At 48.8% G+C, this 20,000-nt stretch overlaps 7 protein-coding genes across 7 annotated transcripts; 2 read left to right on the forward strand and 5 right to left on the reverse strand.

Annotated features, from left to right (window-relative positions):
* Positions 1 to 464: 464 nt before the first annotated feature.
* Pdw03_5983 (NTP binding protein, putative) lies at positions 465 to 3,656 on the reverse strand (the record flags this gene model as incomplete). Its single annotated transcript, XM_014682979.1, has 1 exon — positions 465 to 3,656. The coding sequence occupies one exon, from the start codon at positions 3,654 to 3,656 to the stop codon at positions 465 to 467; it is 3,192 nt and encodes a 1,063-aa protein (XP_014538465.1).
* An 842-nt stretch (positions 3,657 to 4,498) lies between these two features.
* Positions 4,499 to 5,958, reverse strand: Pdw03_5984 (uncharacterized protein; the record flags this gene model as incomplete). Its single annotated transcript, XM_014682980.1, has 2 exons — positions 4,499 to 5,602; positions 5,701 to 5,958. The coding sequence occupies 2 exons, from the start codon at positions 5,956 to 5,958 to the stop codon at positions 4,499 to 4,501; spliced, it is 1,362 nt and encodes a 453-aa protein (XP_014538466.1).
* Positions 5,959 to 6,279: 321 nt separating this feature from the next.
* Positions 6,280 to 6,961, forward strand: Pdw03_5985 (V-type proton ATPase subunit F; the record flags this gene model as incomplete). The annotated part of the gene is made up of 5 exons (XM_014682981.1): positions 6,280 to 6,306; positions 6,363 to 6,397; positions 6,473 to 6,506; positions 6,594 to 6,731; positions 6,821 to 6,961. 5 exons carry the CDS (start codon positions 6,280 to 6,282, stop codon positions 6,959 to 6,961), a joined length of 375 nt encoding a protein of 124 aa, XP_014538467.1.
* Positions 6,962 to 7,553: 592 nt separating this feature from the next.
* Pdw03_5986 (Phosphatidylglycerol/phosphatidylinositol transfer protein) lies at positions 7,554 to 8,209 on the reverse strand (the record flags this gene model as incomplete). Its single annotated transcript, XM_014682982.1, has 3 exons — positions 7,554 to 7,643; positions 7,706 to 7,922; positions 7,992 to 8,209. The coding sequence occupies 3 exons, from the start codon at positions 8,207 to 8,209 to the stop codon at positions 7,554 to 7,556; spliced, it is 525 nt and encodes a 174-aa protein (XP_014538468.1).
* A 1,976-nt stretch (positions 8,210 to 10,185) lies between these two features.
* On the reverse strand, positions 10,186 to 12,336 carry Pdw03_5987 (Bifunctional fatty acid transporter/acyl-CoA synthetase (FAT1), putative; the record flags this gene model as incomplete). Its single annotated transcript, XM_066101217.1, has 5 exons — positions 10,186 to 10,357; positions 10,418 to 10,561; positions 10,628 to 11,774; positions 11,832 to 11,987; positions 12,051 to 12,336. 5 exons carry the CDS (start codon positions 12,334 to 12,336, stop codon positions 10,186 to 10,188), a joined length of 1,905 nt encoding a protein of 634 aa, XP_065958157.1.
* A 733-nt stretch (positions 12,337 to 13,069) lies between these two features.
* Pdw03_5988 (Peroxisomal 3-ketoacyl-coA thiolase (Kat1), putative) lies at positions 13,070 to 14,611 on the forward strand (the record flags this gene model as incomplete). Its single annotated transcript, XM_014682984.1, has 6 exons — positions 13,070 to 13,168; positions 13,221 to 13,316; positions 13,373 to 14,221; positions 14,287 to 14,351; positions 14,402 to 14,513; positions 14,573 to 14,611. The coding sequence occupies 6 exons, from the start codon at positions 13,070 to 13,072 to the stop codon at positions 14,609 to 14,611; spliced, it is 1,260 nt and encodes a 419-aa protein (XP_014538470.1).
* Positions 14,612 to 16,858: 2,247 nt separating this feature from the next.
* Pdw03_5989 (Beta-lactamase family protein) lies at positions 16,859 to 18,475 on the reverse strand (the record flags this gene model as incomplete). The annotated part of the gene is made up of 1 exon (XM_014682985.1): positions 16,859 to 18,475. One exon carries the CDS (start codon positions 18,473 to 18,475, stop codon positions 16,859 to 16,861), a length of 1,617 nt encoding a protein of 538 aa, XP_014538471.1.
* Positions 18,476 to 20,000: the final 1,525 nt, after the last annotated feature.

Raw genomic sequence — 20,000 nt, forward strand, 5'->3', positions numbered from 1 at the left:
TTTTTTTTGACGGAAGGAGAGAGGGGGAGAGAGGTGAAGAGAGAGAACATTATACATAAGACTGAATTCTGGATTTCGGAGACGCCACAAAAGTTGGTCGTCATTTAATTTCTCTTTTCAGCATTGGAGAGCCGACGCTGGATCAAGCACAATTCTCTGTGTTCAGGGTCTTCGGCTTTCGTGTCTCGGTTTCAATTCAAGAATATCAATGTCAATGTTCTTGGCCACTACTACGTACATTGGCATACAAAAGAATAAAAGGTTTTATAGAATATCCAAGTTTAAGAGCTATTTAATGATGAGCTAGCAATACAGCCGAAAGACACGCAGGTGAATAGGTAGAACCGCTGCAGACCAGGACAAAGACCCGAAAGCACCAAATACGACGAACGTCTCCTTTCCATGCTCGAGACATCCAGAGAAACAATCTTGTACAAGCATACAGCTAAAAGGACTGGCTAATTTTACATTATCAGGGCACGGCCAAAACACTGAAAGACCCACGTCAACGGCCTGGCAAACCATACAATCCAGCTGCTCACGAGAACGATGTAGCCAACAGTCCGAGACATCAGCATGGTTGCAAAGCCAAGAATCAAGAGATACAAAATGGCTTGAAGAAGCTCCACTATGAACCGGCTGACAGCCTTGTCATTGCGGGGCTTAGGCCAAGTGCCTGTGGTGTGGTAGTGAGATACCACGGTGTAGATGCAATAGGAGACATGCCAACAGTGACTGGTCATGTTTAGGGTGTTATTAACCACAAATTTGGCCCAAGGGCTGTCGGCGCCCATTAGGAAAGCTTTATTGACTTGGGTGACAGCAACAACAAGAATGTTGAAAAGAAGTGAAAGGGCCAAGGGGCTTAGTCCCTGCCCATCGAGATCATCCGTGTCTTCGGAGTGCATGTCACTTAGATTTGCAGAGACGTCTGTGATGGTGGGTTGAAGAGACTCCTTCGAACTTGCAACTTGAAGCCCATCGAGCTCGGCGATTTCCAAAACTTTACCAGAGGTACGGACGCGAGGCTGGGTCTTCATCTGCCCTTCCTTAGTTGGTGAAGCATGGGGCTTCTTGGCTTTGGAGGGAGATTTTTCAGGCGCGGCTGGTTGTGTAGACTTGGGAGTTTCATCCAATTTGGGGGGTTTATTCAACTTAGCCGGCTTTGCTAGCGCAGAAATCGTTCTGGTTGATGTAGGGGTCCTGTCGGGTTTTACTGACGAAGGTGGTTTCTCTGACAAAGTCACTCTTTTCGTTACTGGTTTGCTTGGTGCAGGTGGTTGCGAGGAAGATTTTTGGCTTTCCTTTGGTTTCTTTTCCGTTGCGACCATTTTTGGCTCCAAGACAGGCTTGTTTGCTGCGACTGGTGGGGTTTCTATGCCGGACTGAAATGACTGTTCCTGACAGGATGACTCCACATTATCCCTGGACGAAAACCTTGGTTGAGAGATAGGCGATTGTTTCTGGTTCGCACGCTGGAGTGACCCCGACGCATTCCTTAGATTATCAGCGCGTGTGCGGAGGGACTCAGTCTTGTTGCGCAACATTATAGCAATGCTATCTGTAGGTGGTCTGTCCAGCCCTGAAGTTTTTGCCACCCCGGAGGTACGGATGAAGCCACGGATGGTATTCGATGTTGTACCGGTTGCTCGTTCTGGAGTGCGATCTTGCGCACGATCTTGGTTGTGACCCTCGACGTCTTGGTCTTTGCCCATGGTGGAGGTGTTGGGGAGTGGCAACGTTTGGGAAGCTGTCGAAGTACGCTCTGTTGGCTTGGTATTCATGTTGCTTCCCCTGGGCCGCAATCCCGATGGTGTGGAAATTATCTGAGTCTTTCCGCGAGCGGCTTTCGTAGGCTCGGCAGCGACTATGTGAGCTTCGCCACCAGGACGACGCAGCCCTTGCGGCTTTGGCGAAGATGCTTTCTTGTCGGGCGTGGGAATCGAAGTGGGCGTGATAGTGGGTGTGATAATGGATACATCTTCGTCCCCCCGGTTTTCTCCCAGACTTCCGTGCCGCTCGGGTATATTGCTGGTAGGATGGCAATTCTCCTTGCTCGAATCCCGGGATGTCGTTCGCAGAATTGGGGATGGGTTCGGGGAGCAACTCCGATCTTGGTACATGGTTGACGGCTTCGAGCATTGGGCAGGTCTCAAATTCTGAGAAGTTTGTGGTTGCTCTTCTTGAGGGATTGTGATCTCCTCGACTCTGTGTGTTGTTTGTCGTTCTGTCGGCTTCATCGCTTCTTTTGACACACTTTTTCTGTTCCTGGAACCCAGGGCCAATGGGAGTGGATGCAGACTGGCATCGTCTGGAGCTGGGGAAGCGAACCTGAGGATTTCGTCTGGATTCTTCTCCCCGCAAATTTCCCTGCACCCTAAAAAAGACCCGTCGGCGTTTTGGGGATGTCTCTTTTCCTTGTGTTTTGTGGGCGATTCCTCCCAAATTGTACTAATCCGATTATACCCGACTTCATCCGGGCAGTAGTAGTGGTTTGCCGCTTGACGTTGCGATGCAGTCGCGGCTTGGGGTCTATGGGGCTGAGGCTGTGAAAGTTGCTCAGGGTGAGCATTTTGTTGAGGCAGCGGGACCGGGCGATGTTTTTCTTGTGACAAGCTCGGCACTTGTCGCCTCTCGTATGCCCCGTCGAGTACAGCGATCCCTTTTGGACTCTGGATCCTTTGTTCTCTATGGTTGAATCTGATCTCGGGAGACACGTTACGACTAGGTACTGTGCTCGGGTCTACCATTTGCCCACCGTCCCGGTGCACTCGTTCAATGCTTCTTTGATACTCGGTAATTTGTTGAGCTGTCATCGTTGGAGGATTGGGTTCTTTTGCAGTTGGCATATTCACAACGAATCGGTCTTCCCAGTCGGTTATAGAGCTGTTCTCGGCAGATACTGGCGAGATGGAAGGATTAGATTGAGGGCTGGAACTAGTCGTCCCGTCTGTGCTCATGGATTTCTGGGGTGTGGTTTCGGCAACGTCCATGGTAACCCATTGGTCTTCTTCCTTCCGCCATTTGTTTTGGCTCTCCACAGGACAGGTAGTGGGAGGATACTTTCTCGAGCCCTGCACTGGACTGCTGTCGAGAGCATTTGGACTCGAAATGCTTGATTGTGCATTGCCTACCCGGTAACTTGCGTGATCTTGGCTAGTGCTGGCTGGAAGTCTGCTGCGGTGGTAGGAAATGCGCGAGTTGGGAGATCTTTTACAGTCGCTTTCCTTGCTCTTGGTCCGTCTTGCTAACAACGGCGACTCCTCCAATCTGTCCCGGATTTTCCTCCAATATTGATCGTGACCTTTGTTAGACTGGCTACCAAGCCGCCTCGAGGAGTGGCTGGATAGGGTGAGTTTAGGAGGTGCAGTTGGGCTAGGCGTTTGATTCAAATCATGATTGGGACCTTCAGCGAGGCTCCTCGGTACCGGCAACTTGGTAGCTTTTGGTGATTGAGAGATATTTCCTGATGCGCCTCTTGTAATAACGTACTCCGTTGATCTTCCTTCTTGTAGGTATTGGGGTGGAGGTGTTGGCGACAGTTTTGGTGATAGCTTGTACTCGACTCGATACGCTTTGTAGGGACTTGGGCGTGCAGGTCGCGGTAAAAGATTAACTAGGTGTCCTTCGGGCAATTTGACATAAGCTCCGTCCATCTTGGGCTGAGATCAATGGGGACTGAGACAGGGTTTGCAAACGCTACGGGCACAGCGCAATGGATAATTGTCCTAGCCCATGCCGTGTAGGAGCGAGCAGAGCGTAGTCTTTTCCTATGCTGACTATCCTGAGCAAAGATTATGTCCTTCGGCGGCTCTCGAAGGAACGATTTGATAGTCTCAAAGGAGCGGGGCGATTCAAAAAAGACTGGCTATTGACAGATCTTCACAGGTGGTCGCCTTCATAACGCGTAAGAATAAAGTGCTCTCGTTTGTCGGAATGCCAGGCCGGTAATAAGGAATGCCAGCCCCTAGGATAGATGCTGGTTGAAATGTCCCGCCGCCATCTGGAATGGTAACTTACTCCCAGTCCCACACAAGTTAAATGACTTGCATCACCTGTGCATGGAAGTTGCGAGTGCTGGATGTTGAAGAGAAAGCGCGATCCAGAGATATAGATCACATCGTGGACGTAGTGGACTGTAAACTCAAGAACTCTCAAGTCAAACTGACTGCCAATTGTACTGAATACAACGATCAAGTCAATCAGATCAAACACCAACATCGAACGATGGAAACAAAAGAAATGAATGACATAGCCCCTAATTTCGATACGCCGCCCTACATTAGCAGCTTGCATTCCCCATCGTGGCGAATGAGTATGAGGACCATGAACAAACAAATGTAAAGCTAAGTCGCCTGAATTAAGGATAGGACATCTGTACGAAGGGTACTATTATCACGTTGTTACCGCGCATGTCTTGGAGGAAACTGCACATCTGACGACATTTGGTTCGGCGATGTTTCACGATATGGAAATGGAATTGAGTCATTCATTCGTCTTAGAACCGCCCTGTTTCCCGGCGAGTGTAGAGATTATCTGATCTATTAACGGTGGCTGGGCCATTCGAGTTCATTCCTCCCGGTACACTACTTCTTTTTAGCGGACTTGAGCTCCGCATCAAGGGAGTTGTACCACGCTCCTTATAAACAAAGTCTCCGTTGTTTTGTAAGCGGCGATCAAACGACGTTGTCGCAGACTTCCTCAGTGGTGAGTTTGCGTGGCTGTAAACACCGAGGCTTCCTCCATCACCTGTTGTTGCAGTAGACCGGAACTGTGGCTGCCGCATAGTTGTTCGGGTGGTACCTCGAGCCATCGGCGAGCCATCTCGGGACATGTTCGGAGTGTTGATTGGCGGACCTTGAAATATAGATGAGATCGGAGTGGATGCAGTCGGCTGGCGGGCCGGAGTGAAACCTTCTGGGTCGACATGCTTGAGGTAATTAGGGTTGGGACTGGTCTTAAACCCACGGTTTATGATGTGGGCCGGGCTGTAAGTCTCAACCCTGTTGCACTCATCCTCAGTCTTTGGTGGACCACCATGCGGATCCGAGAACTGCGTGCCAACATCTCTCATCAACGGATGTGTCCGAGGTTGGACATATTTAGCATCATATTCTTTGAAGACCTCTTTGTGTACAACTTTCTGGTCCTTGGCTTGCTGTGTATAGGAAGAAGAGATGAAAGACATCTGCACAGACAGAAGAGCCGACAAAATGATCGTTGTCACAATCGTCACGCTAGGGCGTGGATCGGAGAGCTGCGTCGGGAGGAACAGCCAGTATACCAAGACGTGTCCTGGGCTGAACAGACAGAAGAGCCGGAGACAGAGTGGTGAGGGATCCCAAATCGCAAGCTCCCAGACATCCCGCTGTGCATCAGGGTGTGCTCTCGAGTGTGCCGATTCTGTTGATAGCGCCTTGGCAATGTATCGCAAGGGAGATGGCATCATAGGGCTTGAATCAACGCGTACACGATGTGCTGATGGTGTTGCCGGGTTGTTGTCAATAGAGTTCTCAAACAGGCGATAGTGTCTGCTTTTTTGGAATGTGTAGACAGCATTGGCCACAGAGGCAACGGCCATCAAATGGACGATAAAGGAGGCCTAAGAAGAATGATCACGATTGATTAGCTTTCAACATAGAAATCTCGGCGGGAATAAGGCTACATATTGGGTATTAAAACGGGATAAGATTAACGTACAAGCCACCCACGCAAGGATGTGCCATCGTCGTCGCCAAACACATCGTCAAAAGCCTTGCTACCACCAGTCCGACTGTTTGCTCGCGCAATAAGGAATATCACATTAAGCGCAATACCAATAGGTGAAGCCCAGTTCTTCTCCAACTGGTCCCAGTCACCGGCTTCAAATTCCTCGGAAAGCCAAAGCAGAAAGTCATATGGATTCAGGCGTGAGAGAATACGCTCGGAGAGCGGGCGGCGTCGCACAAGTCGAGGCATGTCGGAGGATAGGGGTCGCGGTAGACGGAAACTGTTCCTCAGCAGCTTCGTCCTAATCAAGAAGAGAGTGTGAGGGCATCAAATGTCAGGGGCGGTTAGGGCAAAGATAATTCCACGGTTGTTTTGCGGACAATGAAGTCGGGAATCAGCAAATCTGAGAAATTGCATCAGCTTATGTAATATCAAGCTCCTGGCGATAACCACGGCGATCAACCGACAGCTTGACCAAATCTGACATTTACTTGATCCATTTCGAGCTGCCAGTTCGAAGATTGTGTATCTCAGAAACATCAGCCAGTTCTCTTTCTTTTCCTCCTCATCATGGCGGCATCGGCCGCAACATACAAGGTACTTGACATCGAGTCAATGGAATGACCCCTCAGATCGCTAACTCGGTACCCCAGGAGCGGCAATTCCTTGCTGTCATTGGTGATGAAGAGTAAAGACCCTTCTTTCAAATTGCACACTCTTGAAAAGTCTCTGCCCGGCTAACCTAGCTCGATCTAATATGCAGCTCCGTCACTGGTCTTCTGCTTGCAGGCATCGGGGTATGATACTATTCACTACTCAATCAACTTGACGTCTCTATAGTATATACCTTGCAAGCTATTCTAACTTGCTGGCTCCTTATACAGCATGTTACCGAACCACCAGCTTCGCAGAGAAACTTCCTTGTCGTTGATTCCAAGACCGAGACCTCAGAGATCGAACGGGCCTTCCAGAGCTTCACTCAGGAGAGGAAAGACATCGCCGTGCTCTTGATTAACCAGCATGTGAGTTGATTTTCTATATTCTGCGTCAAACAGTTGCAGCGCTCCCATGTCATTGCCTACAGGTTCTCTAACGGGTGCCTCAACCTCAGATCGCAGAACGCATCCGCCACATCGTCGACGCTTTCGCCGATCCTTTCCCAGCTGTCCTCGAAATTCCCAGCAAAGACCACCCATATGACCCGGAGAAAGACAGTGTTCTCAAGCGTGTCCGCCGCCTGTTTGGAGAGTAGGCTTGTGTACGTGAGTCTTTGTCTTTGTCATTCAGCCGGCAAATGGCGAATTGGTTTCGTCGTTCTGCCTACAGTGTTTTTACAACACCTGCGGCCCCATCAGCGATGGTTTCGGCGCTTGAGTCTAATCGGGAAGAAATTATGGAAAAACCAGATAGGGAAGATACCCAACGCATCTGGAACGAGTTCGTATGTCCTTTGCATAAATTCTCTTCGGAGCTATAGAGAATTGATACAACGTACGTTGCGTGGTTGATAGAGAGGACGTGATCGTATATTGTAGCCACAGGCAGATGTAGCCATCAAGTGTGCAGTCGTACTTGAAAGGTCTTTACAGGCGATTGCAAAGAAATACAACAGATGCAAAGAGCGTAAGAATGATAAAGTCCAAATGATATCCGAATATACTGCAAAGCATTATAGAACGTGAAACAACAGATGCGAATATTTGATAGTCATGAGAAGGGCATGGAAAAGAGCATTGCGGATGTTTGGCCCCCGAGGTCAAGCACATAAGCTAATGACCCTAGTTAGCAAATCGAGAGATGCCACCTGGTGAGTGGATGCAAAGCAATGTCTATCTTAGACAGGATTAGAGGTGAAACACAATGTCTTCCGCCTTGAGGCAAGTGACCTGCATCTGCTCCTTATTGTAAACATCAGCAAGAACGGAGTATTTGCCCTATGAAAAAAAATCACATTAGCAGCTTTCTTAGCTCTAAAGCGATTATAAACACAACATACCGGTGGGATTTGCTTGGGCAATTCCACCTCCTTTGTCAGAATCATCTCGCCCTTTTCAAGCGGGCACTCCAGGTCCACGTTCTTAATCTCATCGCATAGGTCGACGGTCTGCTTGATCAAAGTGATGAGACCCCACTTCACTTCTAAGTTCACGGTAGCGCCCTTCTCGACTCTTTCGAGCAGGGTACCTTTGGCGGAGATTGTCAACTTCTGTCCTCTATCACCACCAAGATGTTAGCGTGTGAATTTTATTAAATTTCGAGAACAGTCTTGGTGAATGACATACGGTTGAGGCGGGTTGGGAGCCAAATCCACCGACTCGATCTCGAGCTTATAATTGTCTGGTTTGGCACAGTACTGCAAGGGGTTTTCACCCTTGACCGGGTACTTCTCATTATCGATCACCTTCAAGGAAGCCTGCGTAGGATCGAAGATCGAGAATGCGGCTGCGTTTGCAAGAGGGGCGGTAAGAACCAAGAGGCTGGCGGCTGATAAGAACTTCATAGCTCTGATGATTGTAACTCTGTCGGGAAAATAGACGCAGATGGTAGATTTCCCAGGTATTTGCAGTAGAAAATCACGAAAAGAGTGGTTTAAGCTCAAACAAGGTGTGGGGTTGAAGAGGCGAAGATAGAAGTTGGGGTGAGGAGAAAGAGAAGTCACTTGATGACGCCTCCACACGTGATCCCAGGGGCAGATCGATACCGTTTCTGTCGCCCTATGGTTCTACGCCCCCGTGTACCTGCAGGGTGTGGCTGAAAGGAAGAATCCCTACTATCATTAGAAGTAGGTTATTGATTCGAGTTTTCAGGTCCATCTATTTTTACTGAGAACATCCATCCCATGCTACAACTACAACATAGGTGGGGAGTTGATCTGACCCACTATACTCCAGTTCCTTATCGGTGATCGACATCCGACCTCGGATGTCAAGCACACCCTTTTTTATCCATCATCTTATTCTTGAAGGCACAATGATTGCATGCTTGGAGAAGCCGTCTTAATTAGTTGTTGAGCTTGCCATATCACTCAGACATTCCAATTCGAAATTCACACCAATAACGGCCATGTGGGGTACTTCAAAAGCCAACAAACCAGCCATGGATTAACAATGTCGCGGAGATATAGATGATGATCCGAAAAGATATCCGGATGTTGTGTTTTGCCCAGAATTAGTCATCTCCGACTATGATACCCTGAGCAAATAGCTGAGGTGGGTAGGTTGGAGATAAGGCCTCGAGCAGGTGATGTTTTACATCATCTAGAGCCTGCACTAGTAGGTATGATAACAGTGATGGTGAGCCACATTTGTCAATTATTGGGTTCGGTTGTCATGCTGCTCACAAATCATTTCGTTATTCCCACGTAGATATTCTCTTCTGTATCTGGAAGAGTGTGCGGTTTTGGCATGATGAGCCAGTGATGTTGTAAAAAACGAAAGAGACATTTGATTGATTCCATCTGAGTCTTGAACGATTTCTGATTCGCGACACGGCAATTCTCTGCTTGTAAAATCCGTAGAAATATAAAAGGCTAGAAGACGGTGATCTTGGGGTATCCTACCAACAGCAGCCCAAGGTGGCTGTGCCGAGGCTGCATCTATAGAAGTTGTGCGAGACAAGTTTTGGAGACCAATACAAGAACAAATGAAATCAAGTCTTGGTGCCTATTAAGAAGGAGCCTCCATCCTACTATGGCGGGTCTTGATCTGTCTCATTGTCGGGATTTGTATAAAGGTTCATCCTAGCATGGCCTGAGTATTGTAGTAGCTAAGAACAACTTCAAACCTCTTATGTACGAGGCACACATTCTGCTATATTTCCAATGGGGCCAAAGCTAGTAGTCTGATGGTTTGAGAGTCCGTGTGCTGCTGGGAATCCCTTTTTCTTCCTTCTTTCTTTCTGCAATATCAGTTTATCAAACCAGATCATACAGCTTCGGGGACATTTACTTAGAATCACATGTTCTTGTTGTATGATTTGGTGCCAAAAGAAAACAAATTCCTTTAATTTCTATGACATGAGAAGCCGGCGCTAAGTCAGCCGCCAGTGACATTGTGAGACGTTGCGCCGTTGCCAATTTCGATGTTAAATCCATTGTAACGTGTACCATGGTTATGGCTAGGCTTATCCACAGTACTCTTGGTGGTGGTGCATATTCAAATGCCAAACCCAGGGCTACTCCGAATTTTGCACACCTTAAATTAGGAAACGTACCGATATCCAGAGTATAGGAAATCCCCCCTCCCCCGCCCACATTTTGCTACCATGTTTGGGTCCACTTTGATGGACCCACCTCCCATAACCTTATCAGCACATATACATCGACCGGGTGAGTTTATTGTCTGGCCTAGTACAAACACACACGTGTGTATTATCTCTGTTGCCGGCATGTGGTTTCTGATAAATCTGAGTCTTCGGATATCTGTATGCTTACTAAATCAAGAGGGGCAGTCGTTGACTGCAATGAAAAGGAATGGCTCAGATCTTGGCTTTACCACTCTCTATCTCTGCCCAACTTTGTTCTTCCAATTTCTGATAATTTGTGCCGTTCAACCAGTACAAAATGTCACCGCCGCAGTCCTGGCGAGGATTCCAGCCCTTCTTCGCTAGGTCGCCCTTAGCCTGTTTGAAAGTGACACCCGTGGCAACCCTGTAGCTTGTGATTTGATTAGCGGCCCGGCCAAATGATTGCAATCAAGGAAATGCCTACTTTTCGGTGAGTCGGACCAATCGGGGCAGAGCATATGAAGGAACGCCCTTCTTCTTGAGTTCCTTGTATAAGGTCGACATCAATTCTGTCTCAGCTGCTGGTGATTCCAGCGTAATGCCAGCAGCTCCAGCTTGACCATCATACCTAGTAGGGACCATTAGCAATGCAATCTCACGAAACAAAGAAAAACAACACAACCACAATACATACCCGGCCAGCTTCACACCATAAACCACAGCATCATGCACACCCTCAATCTGACAAATATGGTCTCGAATCTCCCCTGCACTAACGTTCTCACCCTTCCAGCGGAAAGTGTCACCAACCCTATCCTGGAACCTCACCCACCCAGATTCATCTTGAACAACCAGATCACCAGTCCGCTGGAACAAATCCCCTTTCTGGAACACATCACGCAGAAGCTTTTCTTCCGTCGCACCCTCATTACCCAGATACTCAATCAGCATCCCACGGTCCCGGACGCGACCAATTGCCTCACCCTCCTGTCCAAGCGTAGCCCTCACACAGAACCCAGTGACTGGATCCCGGTACGGCATCTCAGTATCGGTATCATACTTGACGATGAAAGTATCATCTTCCAAGAACCGGCGGATAGGCCCAGAAAATCCGACCTTACCCGCTCCCCAAGCTCCAACGCCATGGTTATCAAATTTGGCAACTCCCTCAGTTGAGCGGTAAAATTCGCGGATTTCGGGAACATTGAAGCGCTTGCGGAACTTCTCCCAGATCTCCCCACGTAGCCCGTTCCCACTTGCCACGATGCACTTGTGGTCCTGGTCAAAGGGTGATGGCGGCGTGGCAAGAAGATATCGGCATACCTCGCCGATATACAGGATGCGGGTTGCGCCTGAGTCATGTACATCTTTCCAGAACCGGGAGGCAGAGAATTTTCGTCCTAGGCATAAGGTACCTCCGTTGCCGATGGCTGTACATAGACCTGTGAGGAAGGCCGTGCCGTGGAAGAGGGGGAGGGGGGAGTATACGCGGAATGGGTGGTACTTTGAAGGATTATTGGCGTCTGCTGAGAGCGGGGTGGAGGTGATTAGGGTGAGCATGTTGCGGATCGCGCAGGCTTTAGGTCTTCCGGTTGTTCCTGATGTGTAGATTAAGATGCATATGTCTTTTGGGCTGCGCTTAGCCGCTGCAAGTCCTGATGGGGAGAATTGCTGCAGGTCTTCCAGTGTGATGAGCTCGGTTGCGCCTGTTTCGGCACCTTGGAACGACGCCACGCTGAGTGTGAAATGCGGTAGGTCAGTGCAGGCGTGCTGAGAAATATCAGCGGTTGAGATGATTAATTTGGAGTCGGAGACGTTGAGACAATGGATAAAAGTATCGTCTGTGACCGGTGTCAGCGGTCAATTCGCGTGGGACTGGAATTAGATAATGAACAAACCTCGTAGGTTGGTGTTGATCATTGCTGCCACAGCACCTAGTTTTGATAGAGCATACACAGTCACGACCATCTCCGGTGAGTTGGTTGTAAAAACACCCACTGTATCTCCGGAGTTGATATCACGACTCTTCAAAAGAGCAGCCATTCTGTCGGCCACTGCAGACAGGTGCATTAACAATCAGATGCATTTTTGTCTACCAATAGAGAGACAACACTCACAGTCCTTCAGTTGGCTGTATGACCACGTCTTCTGCTCAAACCAAAGCGCATCGGTGGCAGCTCGTCCTTCAACCTCTACCGCCCGCTCGAGCATCTTATAGATTGTTGTTGAGCCATCAAGCTGAGCGATGCGCTCATTTAACCGCTTTGCAAAGGCCTTATTGCTGTAGATTGTTCGCAAATCAGTGGCGATGGCAAGCTTCGCATTCAGATAAGCACCGACAGCCACTGACAAGGCGGATGCCATGGCCACAGCGGGCGTGCTGAGTTCAGAGAACACTTCCATTATGATAGAAAAGGCAGGTTCCTTTCCAGTCAAGTACTTCTCGTCAATTCAAGCTAATGTGTCAATATTTTGAGCAATTCTTGTGCAATAAAGGAAGTCTCGTCTGTTTTCGCGGAAGTTCTGAAGCTTTCAGAAGGCATGGAGACGGATATAAAGATCCCCAGGCCTCGGAGCTCTGATGACGGAAGCTAGCTAGACTCGATCTGCCGTTCATGACAGTGTCAATCTTACGGTGCTTGACATTGACCAAAATAGCAGTAGGGTCTGCGGGAAACTCCCCTATCTTGCTCCCGAAAGAAGGCTTGGCTGAGCTTTCCCCGGGTTCGGTCAAGAGTTATTCCAGGGCTTCGGGTTCTTAATTTTTTATACAGTCCTCAAGACAGCAGAACATTCTCACCTTCTCCATGTCTTTCTTCAATCTACTCCGTTCATGATCAAGGCCAAAAGTACATGTGGGGCTACAAAACGTCCCTGATACCATGTTTTCACCAATGATGGTCTCATACTACCTGCCGAGGAACGCCAAATTACGGTATCATACAATGGGGTGACTCGGAGGCCCGGCACTTCCAGTCGGCTCAGATTGTCCACAGTCCCAAAAGAGTACTCGGCTCGGAGTGGAGAGGTTTGGAGAAGCCGCGGTTCTTTTTTTCATCTCGTTGAAATAGATCGGATTTTAAACCGGTCGGCCTTCTTTCTGTTTGAAAGTCTTAATTCGTCTGGATTCTTTACAATGTCTTCACCACAGCAACGTCTAAGCTCCGTTGCCAACCAGCTGGCAGCTCCTGGCTCGGCTCGGCAAAAGCTTCTGGCCAAGAAACCAGATGACATTGTATGTTCCTAAAGCTCCAAAACCTTCATTATAGTGATTAATCAATATGTAGGTTATCACTTACCTGGCCCGCACGCCGCTCACCAAGGCCCGCAAGGGTGGATTGAAGGACACCAGCGTGGATGACCTTCTCATCTCACTCCTCACGGTACTTTTTCCCACCATTATTAGCGGAAAAAGCACGGCAGTTAATTTAGTAAACAGACCGTCCGCGAGAAGTCGAAGCTGGACCCCAACCTTGTTGAAGATGTCTGCATTGGTAACGTCCTCTGCCCCGGTTCAGCATATGTCGCCCGCTCCGCCGTGCTGGCAGCAGGCTACCCCGTAACAGCAGCCGCTTCCGTCGCCAACCGATTCTGCTCCTCCGGTCTTCTGGCTGTGCAGAACATCGCCAACCAAATCATTGCCGGGTCTATCGATGTCGGAGTGGCCGTTGGAGCCGAGAGCATGAGCAAGAACGCCGACGGCGGCGCTCCCGAAATGTCCGAGCGCATCACCAAGCACCCGATCGCATCCCAGAATGTCCAGCCCATGGGACAGACCTCAGAGAATGTAGCTAACCAATTTAACATCACGCGCGAGCAGCACGACAGGTTTGCTGCCAACAGTTTCCAGAAGGCTGAGCACGCCCAGAAGGCCGGCTGGCTCGATGATGAAATCGTCCCTGTCAAGACTCAAATCAAGGACCCCAAAACTGGCGAGGTTAAGGATATCGTTGTCGATCGTGACGACGGCATCCGCTACGGGACTACCGCCGAGTCCCTCGGCAAGATCCGCGCTGCCTTCCCCCAGTGGGCGCCTAGTGCCACCACCGGCGGCAACGCCAGTCAAATTACCGATGGCGCTGCGGCGCTGGTTCTCATGAAGCGCTCGCGCGCCCAGGAGCTCGGTCAACCCATTGTTGCTAAATTCTGTGGTGCAACTATTTCTGGCCTGGAGCCTAGAATCATGGGTATTGGCCCATCCCTTGCCATCCCTAAGATCTTGAACAAGTTCAATTTGAGTAAGGACGATATAGATATTTTCGAGATTAATGAGGCCTTTTCCTCAATGGTATGTCTACCAATTATGTGGTTCTGGGGCCATGTACATTCCAAGACTGACATACGCCTTTGCAGGGTGTTTACTGCGTCAACAAGCTGGGCTTGGATGAATCCAAGGTGAACCCACGTGGTGGTGCTATGTAAGTGATCCTCGAACAAATTTGATTGATAACATGCTGATGCTACAAAGTGCTTTTGGTCACCCTCTCGGCGCCACTGGTGCACGCCAGGCCGTCACTGCTCTGTCTGAGCTTCGTCGACAGGATAAGCGAATCGCCGTGACTTCAATGTGTGTGGGCACTGTAAGTTACCTCCGATTGTCATAATTTCAGTATTAGGATATGCTAATTTCTTCAAATAGGGCATGGGTATGGCTGGTATCTTTGTTTCTGAGCATTAAGCACACAGCCGTTTTGTTCTGTGTCGAAATTGTATATATTTTCCGTGGCAGTGAACATGGATATGACGCTGTGGGTTTGGTTTTCTACGTATATCAGTGCGATGAATCCTTTTGCGACGAGAGTTTTCTTCTTTATCTTCCCCGTGTGCGTCCTCTCTCATCTCAAGCTCTGCCATCTACAAAAATTAGTGCCCCCAATTCCAAGAAGCCTCATCCAGCTCATGGGCTACATCATTCACTATAATCTCCGCCCCCTGTACCACAAGAAACCGACCGTTGGTTTTTCGGCATCGCAACGAGGATTCCCCTCGCCTGCAGATCTGCCTGTTAGTCTCTCTCAACCCACAAGACAGTTACTGCACAGAGTACGCTAATAGCGATTAGCTTGTCACCATGTAGCCTGCGATCTCAGTTGCATGAGGCAAACGCTGACAGATGACCCCTCTTGTCTCAAACACCACCCCGTACAATGAAAGATGGACGTCCTACAGCCATGCGCAAATTGAGCCGTCGCCTAGTGGTTCTTTTTCCTATGGCGAAATAACCAACAGAAGAATTTCCATGTATGTAAACCGAAGGTCACATCCACATGACGGCTGTTTCTGGACACACAATTAGTTGCAAGGGGCATTCAACTAGTCATCGTAGAGGATCAAATAGTCATGATAATCTTGATCCGGTTAGCTCTCACCCAAGCTCAGCTCAATCTGGCCTATGGCTAATGGAAATCCACGAGGAATCCGGTTTCCAACAAAAGGAAGAAGTCGCCTGGTATTAGGAAAGGCCAACAGCCCCAATAGCTCGAAGATCCAACTTTGTTGAGTCAAGCCTAAACAGTCATGCTGAAAATTCGTCTGGCCATGAATCAGATGCTAAATCTCTCTGAACTGCCTTCCACTTGGGTCTCAAGCTGATCTTTAACATATTAATCAGGTCTTTCATGGTTTCTTCTCTTACTCCCTGCCTCATTTCCCTCAATTCCTTTGATATTGTAAAGTGGCTAGCATGTACATCCGAGAAATATGCGACTTAAACTCTTCTACTTCGCTTACTCTCTTTTCTTCTTCTGCAACCCTTACTATCTTCTTTTCTTATGTCCCCTTCTATATGCCTTTACGAACCTATCTTGACTTCTCACAACTCTTTCCATGGTGTCGTTGCTCCTGCCTTATAGCCCACGAAAAAAACACATCTAACGCGTTAACATAGCCCGCAGCCAAAAGATGCGGCAAGGGTAGCATCTGGGCGATTGGATTCACAAGCACTGAAAACATGGAAGTCGTGGAAAAGCCGCAGTGGCAGCTACAGCTGGTTAATTGGTGAATCGCTCATCATCAACATCGCGGCATTGACAGTATACACCTCTCGATTGTGGAACAAGAACTTTGGCACTAACCAAACAAATCGGGGCGCTGTGTATGGTAGAGTTGCTAGCATAGGCAATGCGAGCAGCCACTAGGACCAGCCCCATGCCCCAGCACAACGTGATGCGTGATGAGCCTTTCGAGGTAGGCCATATGGGAACACACGAGCTATTAATTCAATTACCGGCGATGGCGAAGTTGCAGCTGCAAGGGGTATTGAGGACCTTCAGCAAAGCTGCGGACTAGCTTGGCCCCAAAGTGACGGGCTTCTCAGAGCATTATCTTGTTGAGGATGAACAGGGAGTTCATCGTCGTCTACAAGAGCGTGTTGGACAGGTCTTGGGAGTGCTTCTCATCCGAGCAGTTGGATCTCTGCTTCGCAGACTTCATGTGTGCAATTCCCTCACGCACACAGGGGATTGCAAAAAAACTGGCGAGCGCGAGCCATAGCGAAGTAAAAAATCTTCCTGGGAAGGTAAAGGTCGACTGGGTCGAATTTCACGACTTCTTCAATTCATTGCCGATTTTCTTTTCTCTCCCCAGAGGAAATGCCACAAGGCTCTTGGGGATTTTACCTTTTTGTGCCTGAAATTCAAGAATCTAACAGAATATAGGTCAAGTGGCCCACTACATGAAAGAACTGAGAGTCGGATGTGCCTATTTGACCGCTCACGGTGAAATAGTGCTTTTACTTGATTGCAAGGTAAAGGGATGAGAACCCCTGAATAAGCCGGCGACACCTCTTCTTTATTCAAGTATGCGAGATGTCCACTCCATGGAATGGAAAAAGAACTTTCCAACAATTTCAGACTTGCTGCGCAATTCCTCCCTTTTTGGTCATAACTCGCTTTATATCGTTTCTCTGCAGAGTAGAATTGAAGCATCAAACTTTCTTCACAAAGTCAACCTTCCTGGCCAACCAGCAACCAATCGTAAACCCTTGAATTACATTGTGCTCATCCCGAGAAAAGACAATGGTCCAATCTCCCGGAGCTGGGGCATCCAAACCACGTGGACAAGTCAAGACCCAGACATCATCTCCCAGATATTTCATGGGAGTTGCATGTCCTTGGCCCAGATATCCATCAAATGCACCGTAGAGCATGCCATCCTCGCCATTGCAGTGGAAGGTAGATTCAATCTCAGTACAGTGGTAGACACCCTGGAATGAATTATCTCGAAGGATTGACTCTTTCGGGGCAATACGCCGAGCACTGAGTATCCGGTTATCTCCCACACGATGAATACTCAAGGAATCTCCATCAACTGTTGCGACGGCCGAGTTAGACCTCCCATGGTTCGGTGTACTAAGCTTGATAGTATCGGCAGAGCCGTCATAGGTAATGGCTACCTCTCCATCCTGTGCGCCCTTGGTGATGACGATCGACAATTGGGTATCCTGATCAAGAAACGCGCCGACCCAGTCCGCGGTAGCCTGGACGGACGCTGTCACAGGCTTGGGTAATTCCAAGAGGTCTCGGAAGATATCAATGTTGGGGCCGAATGCGTCAGAGTCACTGTTAAACATTACGACGACGGACAAGCGCTCGTGTGGTGCGTGCCGCCGGTGCAGTCGATACCCTCGCAACGCTCCACCATGTCCGATCGTGTTCACACCGTCAATGTCAGTGTGACTTAGCCCATAACGATACTTTGCAGGAGTACCGTCTTTGAATTTCGGAGGAACTATAGCGGTGTGGTACCAGCTTTGTGGATCAGCGTAGCAGTGATCGAGATACTTTTCGTACGCGATCATATCAGTGAGTGAAGCCACTAATCCAGCATCGCCCGACCACTCCATTCTGTTAACGGCCGCTGTAAAACCATGCTGCTCGGTGCCCTCATACCCGACACACGGCGGTGGGTGATGTGCGGTGTTGGGACAAAGGAATGCCGTGCTCATACCAGCCGGTCGGAGTATTCTGTCTTCGAGCAATTTATCAAGAGACTCTCCAGTCGCTCGTTCAATCACTCGGGCAAGTACGTGGAAGTTGACATTGCAGTAAGAAAATTCCGTTCCCGGCTGGAAGTGGAATGACTTGGTTCGGGCAAGTAGTGGACCGCAGTCTCTGGCTATCAGAAACTCGTCGTCGGGCTTGGAGCCCCACAATGCGGTCATAGCCCAGTAGTCGCGCATGCCGGATTGCATGTCGCAAAGCCGTTCAAGCGTCAGTTCACCGTCGCGAGTAAGCTCCGGGCTTAGGATCTCGGTGAGATGGTCCGAGAGCTGTTTCCGGACACCACCCTTTGCAGCTAATGCCGGGGTTGGATTGCGCTCCAGATCAATCAATAGCGCACACACAAATTGTTTAGTAATTGAACAGATGGGCAGTTGCGTCTGGGATGTCATGGGAACTCGCTGTTCCAGGTCAGCGAATCCCCAGACGCGTTGGCCAATGACATGGCCATCTTGGACGACAGCGATGGCACCTCCGGGGCCTCGATACCGGAGGGCAGCTTTGTTCAAGATCTCTTGAACCTTTTCCTTTGTGATGGTCATCCTTTCAGATTTATGTAGGGAGAAGGAACTGAGGACACCTTTCAAGGTTCCGTGGACAACTACCCCACTTGCAGTTGGTTATCGCAGATAGCTGACATGTTGCTAAATATAGCGCAATGAAAAATACGCAGCGCCCAGTTGTCTACGGAGTATAACATGTGTTAATAAACTGCAATTTGGCATTGGATTATCAGTCACTCGATTTAATGTGCGGATCTTGTGTGAGTGTGGACTTTGGGGGTGATAGTAAGGGGTAAAGATTGAGGCCCCTTTACCCAAAACAATAATCTCCCCATCTCAGAAGATGGCATGAAGTGCGGAGTACTCCGTAGATGCCACCCATGTCCAGAGAGAGACGAATCAACAAGTGAAAGGAACAGACAACATTCCAAAATTGAATGCTTCTGATTGGGATAATCATGAAACCATGCTACTTTCCGATCTTGAGTAAAGTCCTTGGCCCTACTATGCACAACATACTCCGTACTGTGTACCAAATGGATCCTCTATGTTGTACTCCACACAGAGTACATAGCTTCCAAAATCATGTGCTTTCGCCAAAATGTCCGGAAAAAGCTGGTAATAAATAGTCATTGCGAACTCTTTCCCTATTAGGAACCTAGCCCCTCCATCTAAAATGTCTTTTGCACTCAAAACAACAAGATCGACAGGTCCAAAGTTGCCAGGTGAAACATGGAGCTACGCTGACCTCAAACAGAAAATGTATGTGAACTACCAACTGTTTTTGGTTCATCTGAACAGCAGGGATGATCAGTCCAGGTGAACTTGGCCAAGGAGGGTACGGACTATGAGAGATTTCGAGAAACGTGATGGGTGAAGTGATAAGATCGCGTAAGGAGTCATGTGTAAATGCTGCCATGATATTCCATACCGCCAGAATTGCATCCAGTAAAATACGATAAGTCAATCGTATTGCTTGACGACTCGACACAGGCGCGGGATATACCGTAAACTACAACGTCACGGTGCCCCCTAGCCCCCTACCGGCCGATCATCAATCCATGAAGGGTAGAGCTTAATAGGGGTTGGGTAATAATAGACCTGTGTATAGGGGAGATTAGTACTCCGTACTCCGTACTCCGTAAACCGTGATGGAACTCTAGAAATGAACCCAATCATGCAATGATGCCGAATCTCCACTAGGGTGTCTCTGTCATGTTCCTCTGGGCATCCCCACGGAGTACTCCAAGATTTGGACGACCCACTACCTTGAATATACGCCAAATGCATCAAATGACAGGATGTCAACTTTTTTTTTTTTCAGGTTCACAATGTGAATGGTCGTGGATACGCTTCGCGTCCAAAGCCGGAACGGAAGTGTCTGGGGAGATCGGGCAAAATCATCAAACGCAGCCTCGGGTTCCATGGAATCATCAGAACCCACTTCTCATGCATATTTTTGGAAACAGTCATCTCTCGGTTCGACCAATCGGAGGCTTTAAATTTGGGTTAAAAGTGGACAAGCTAACGTGTTCCGACCCACCAAATCCACGCAACTACACAG

This window comes from Penicillium digitatum, chromosome 6 (genome assembly GCF_016767815.1).
Source record: "Penicillium digitatum chromosome 6, complete sequence".
Lineage (NCBI taxonomy): Eukaryota > Fungi > Ascomycota > Eurotiomycetes > Eurotiales > Aspergillaceae > Penicillium > Penicillium digitatum.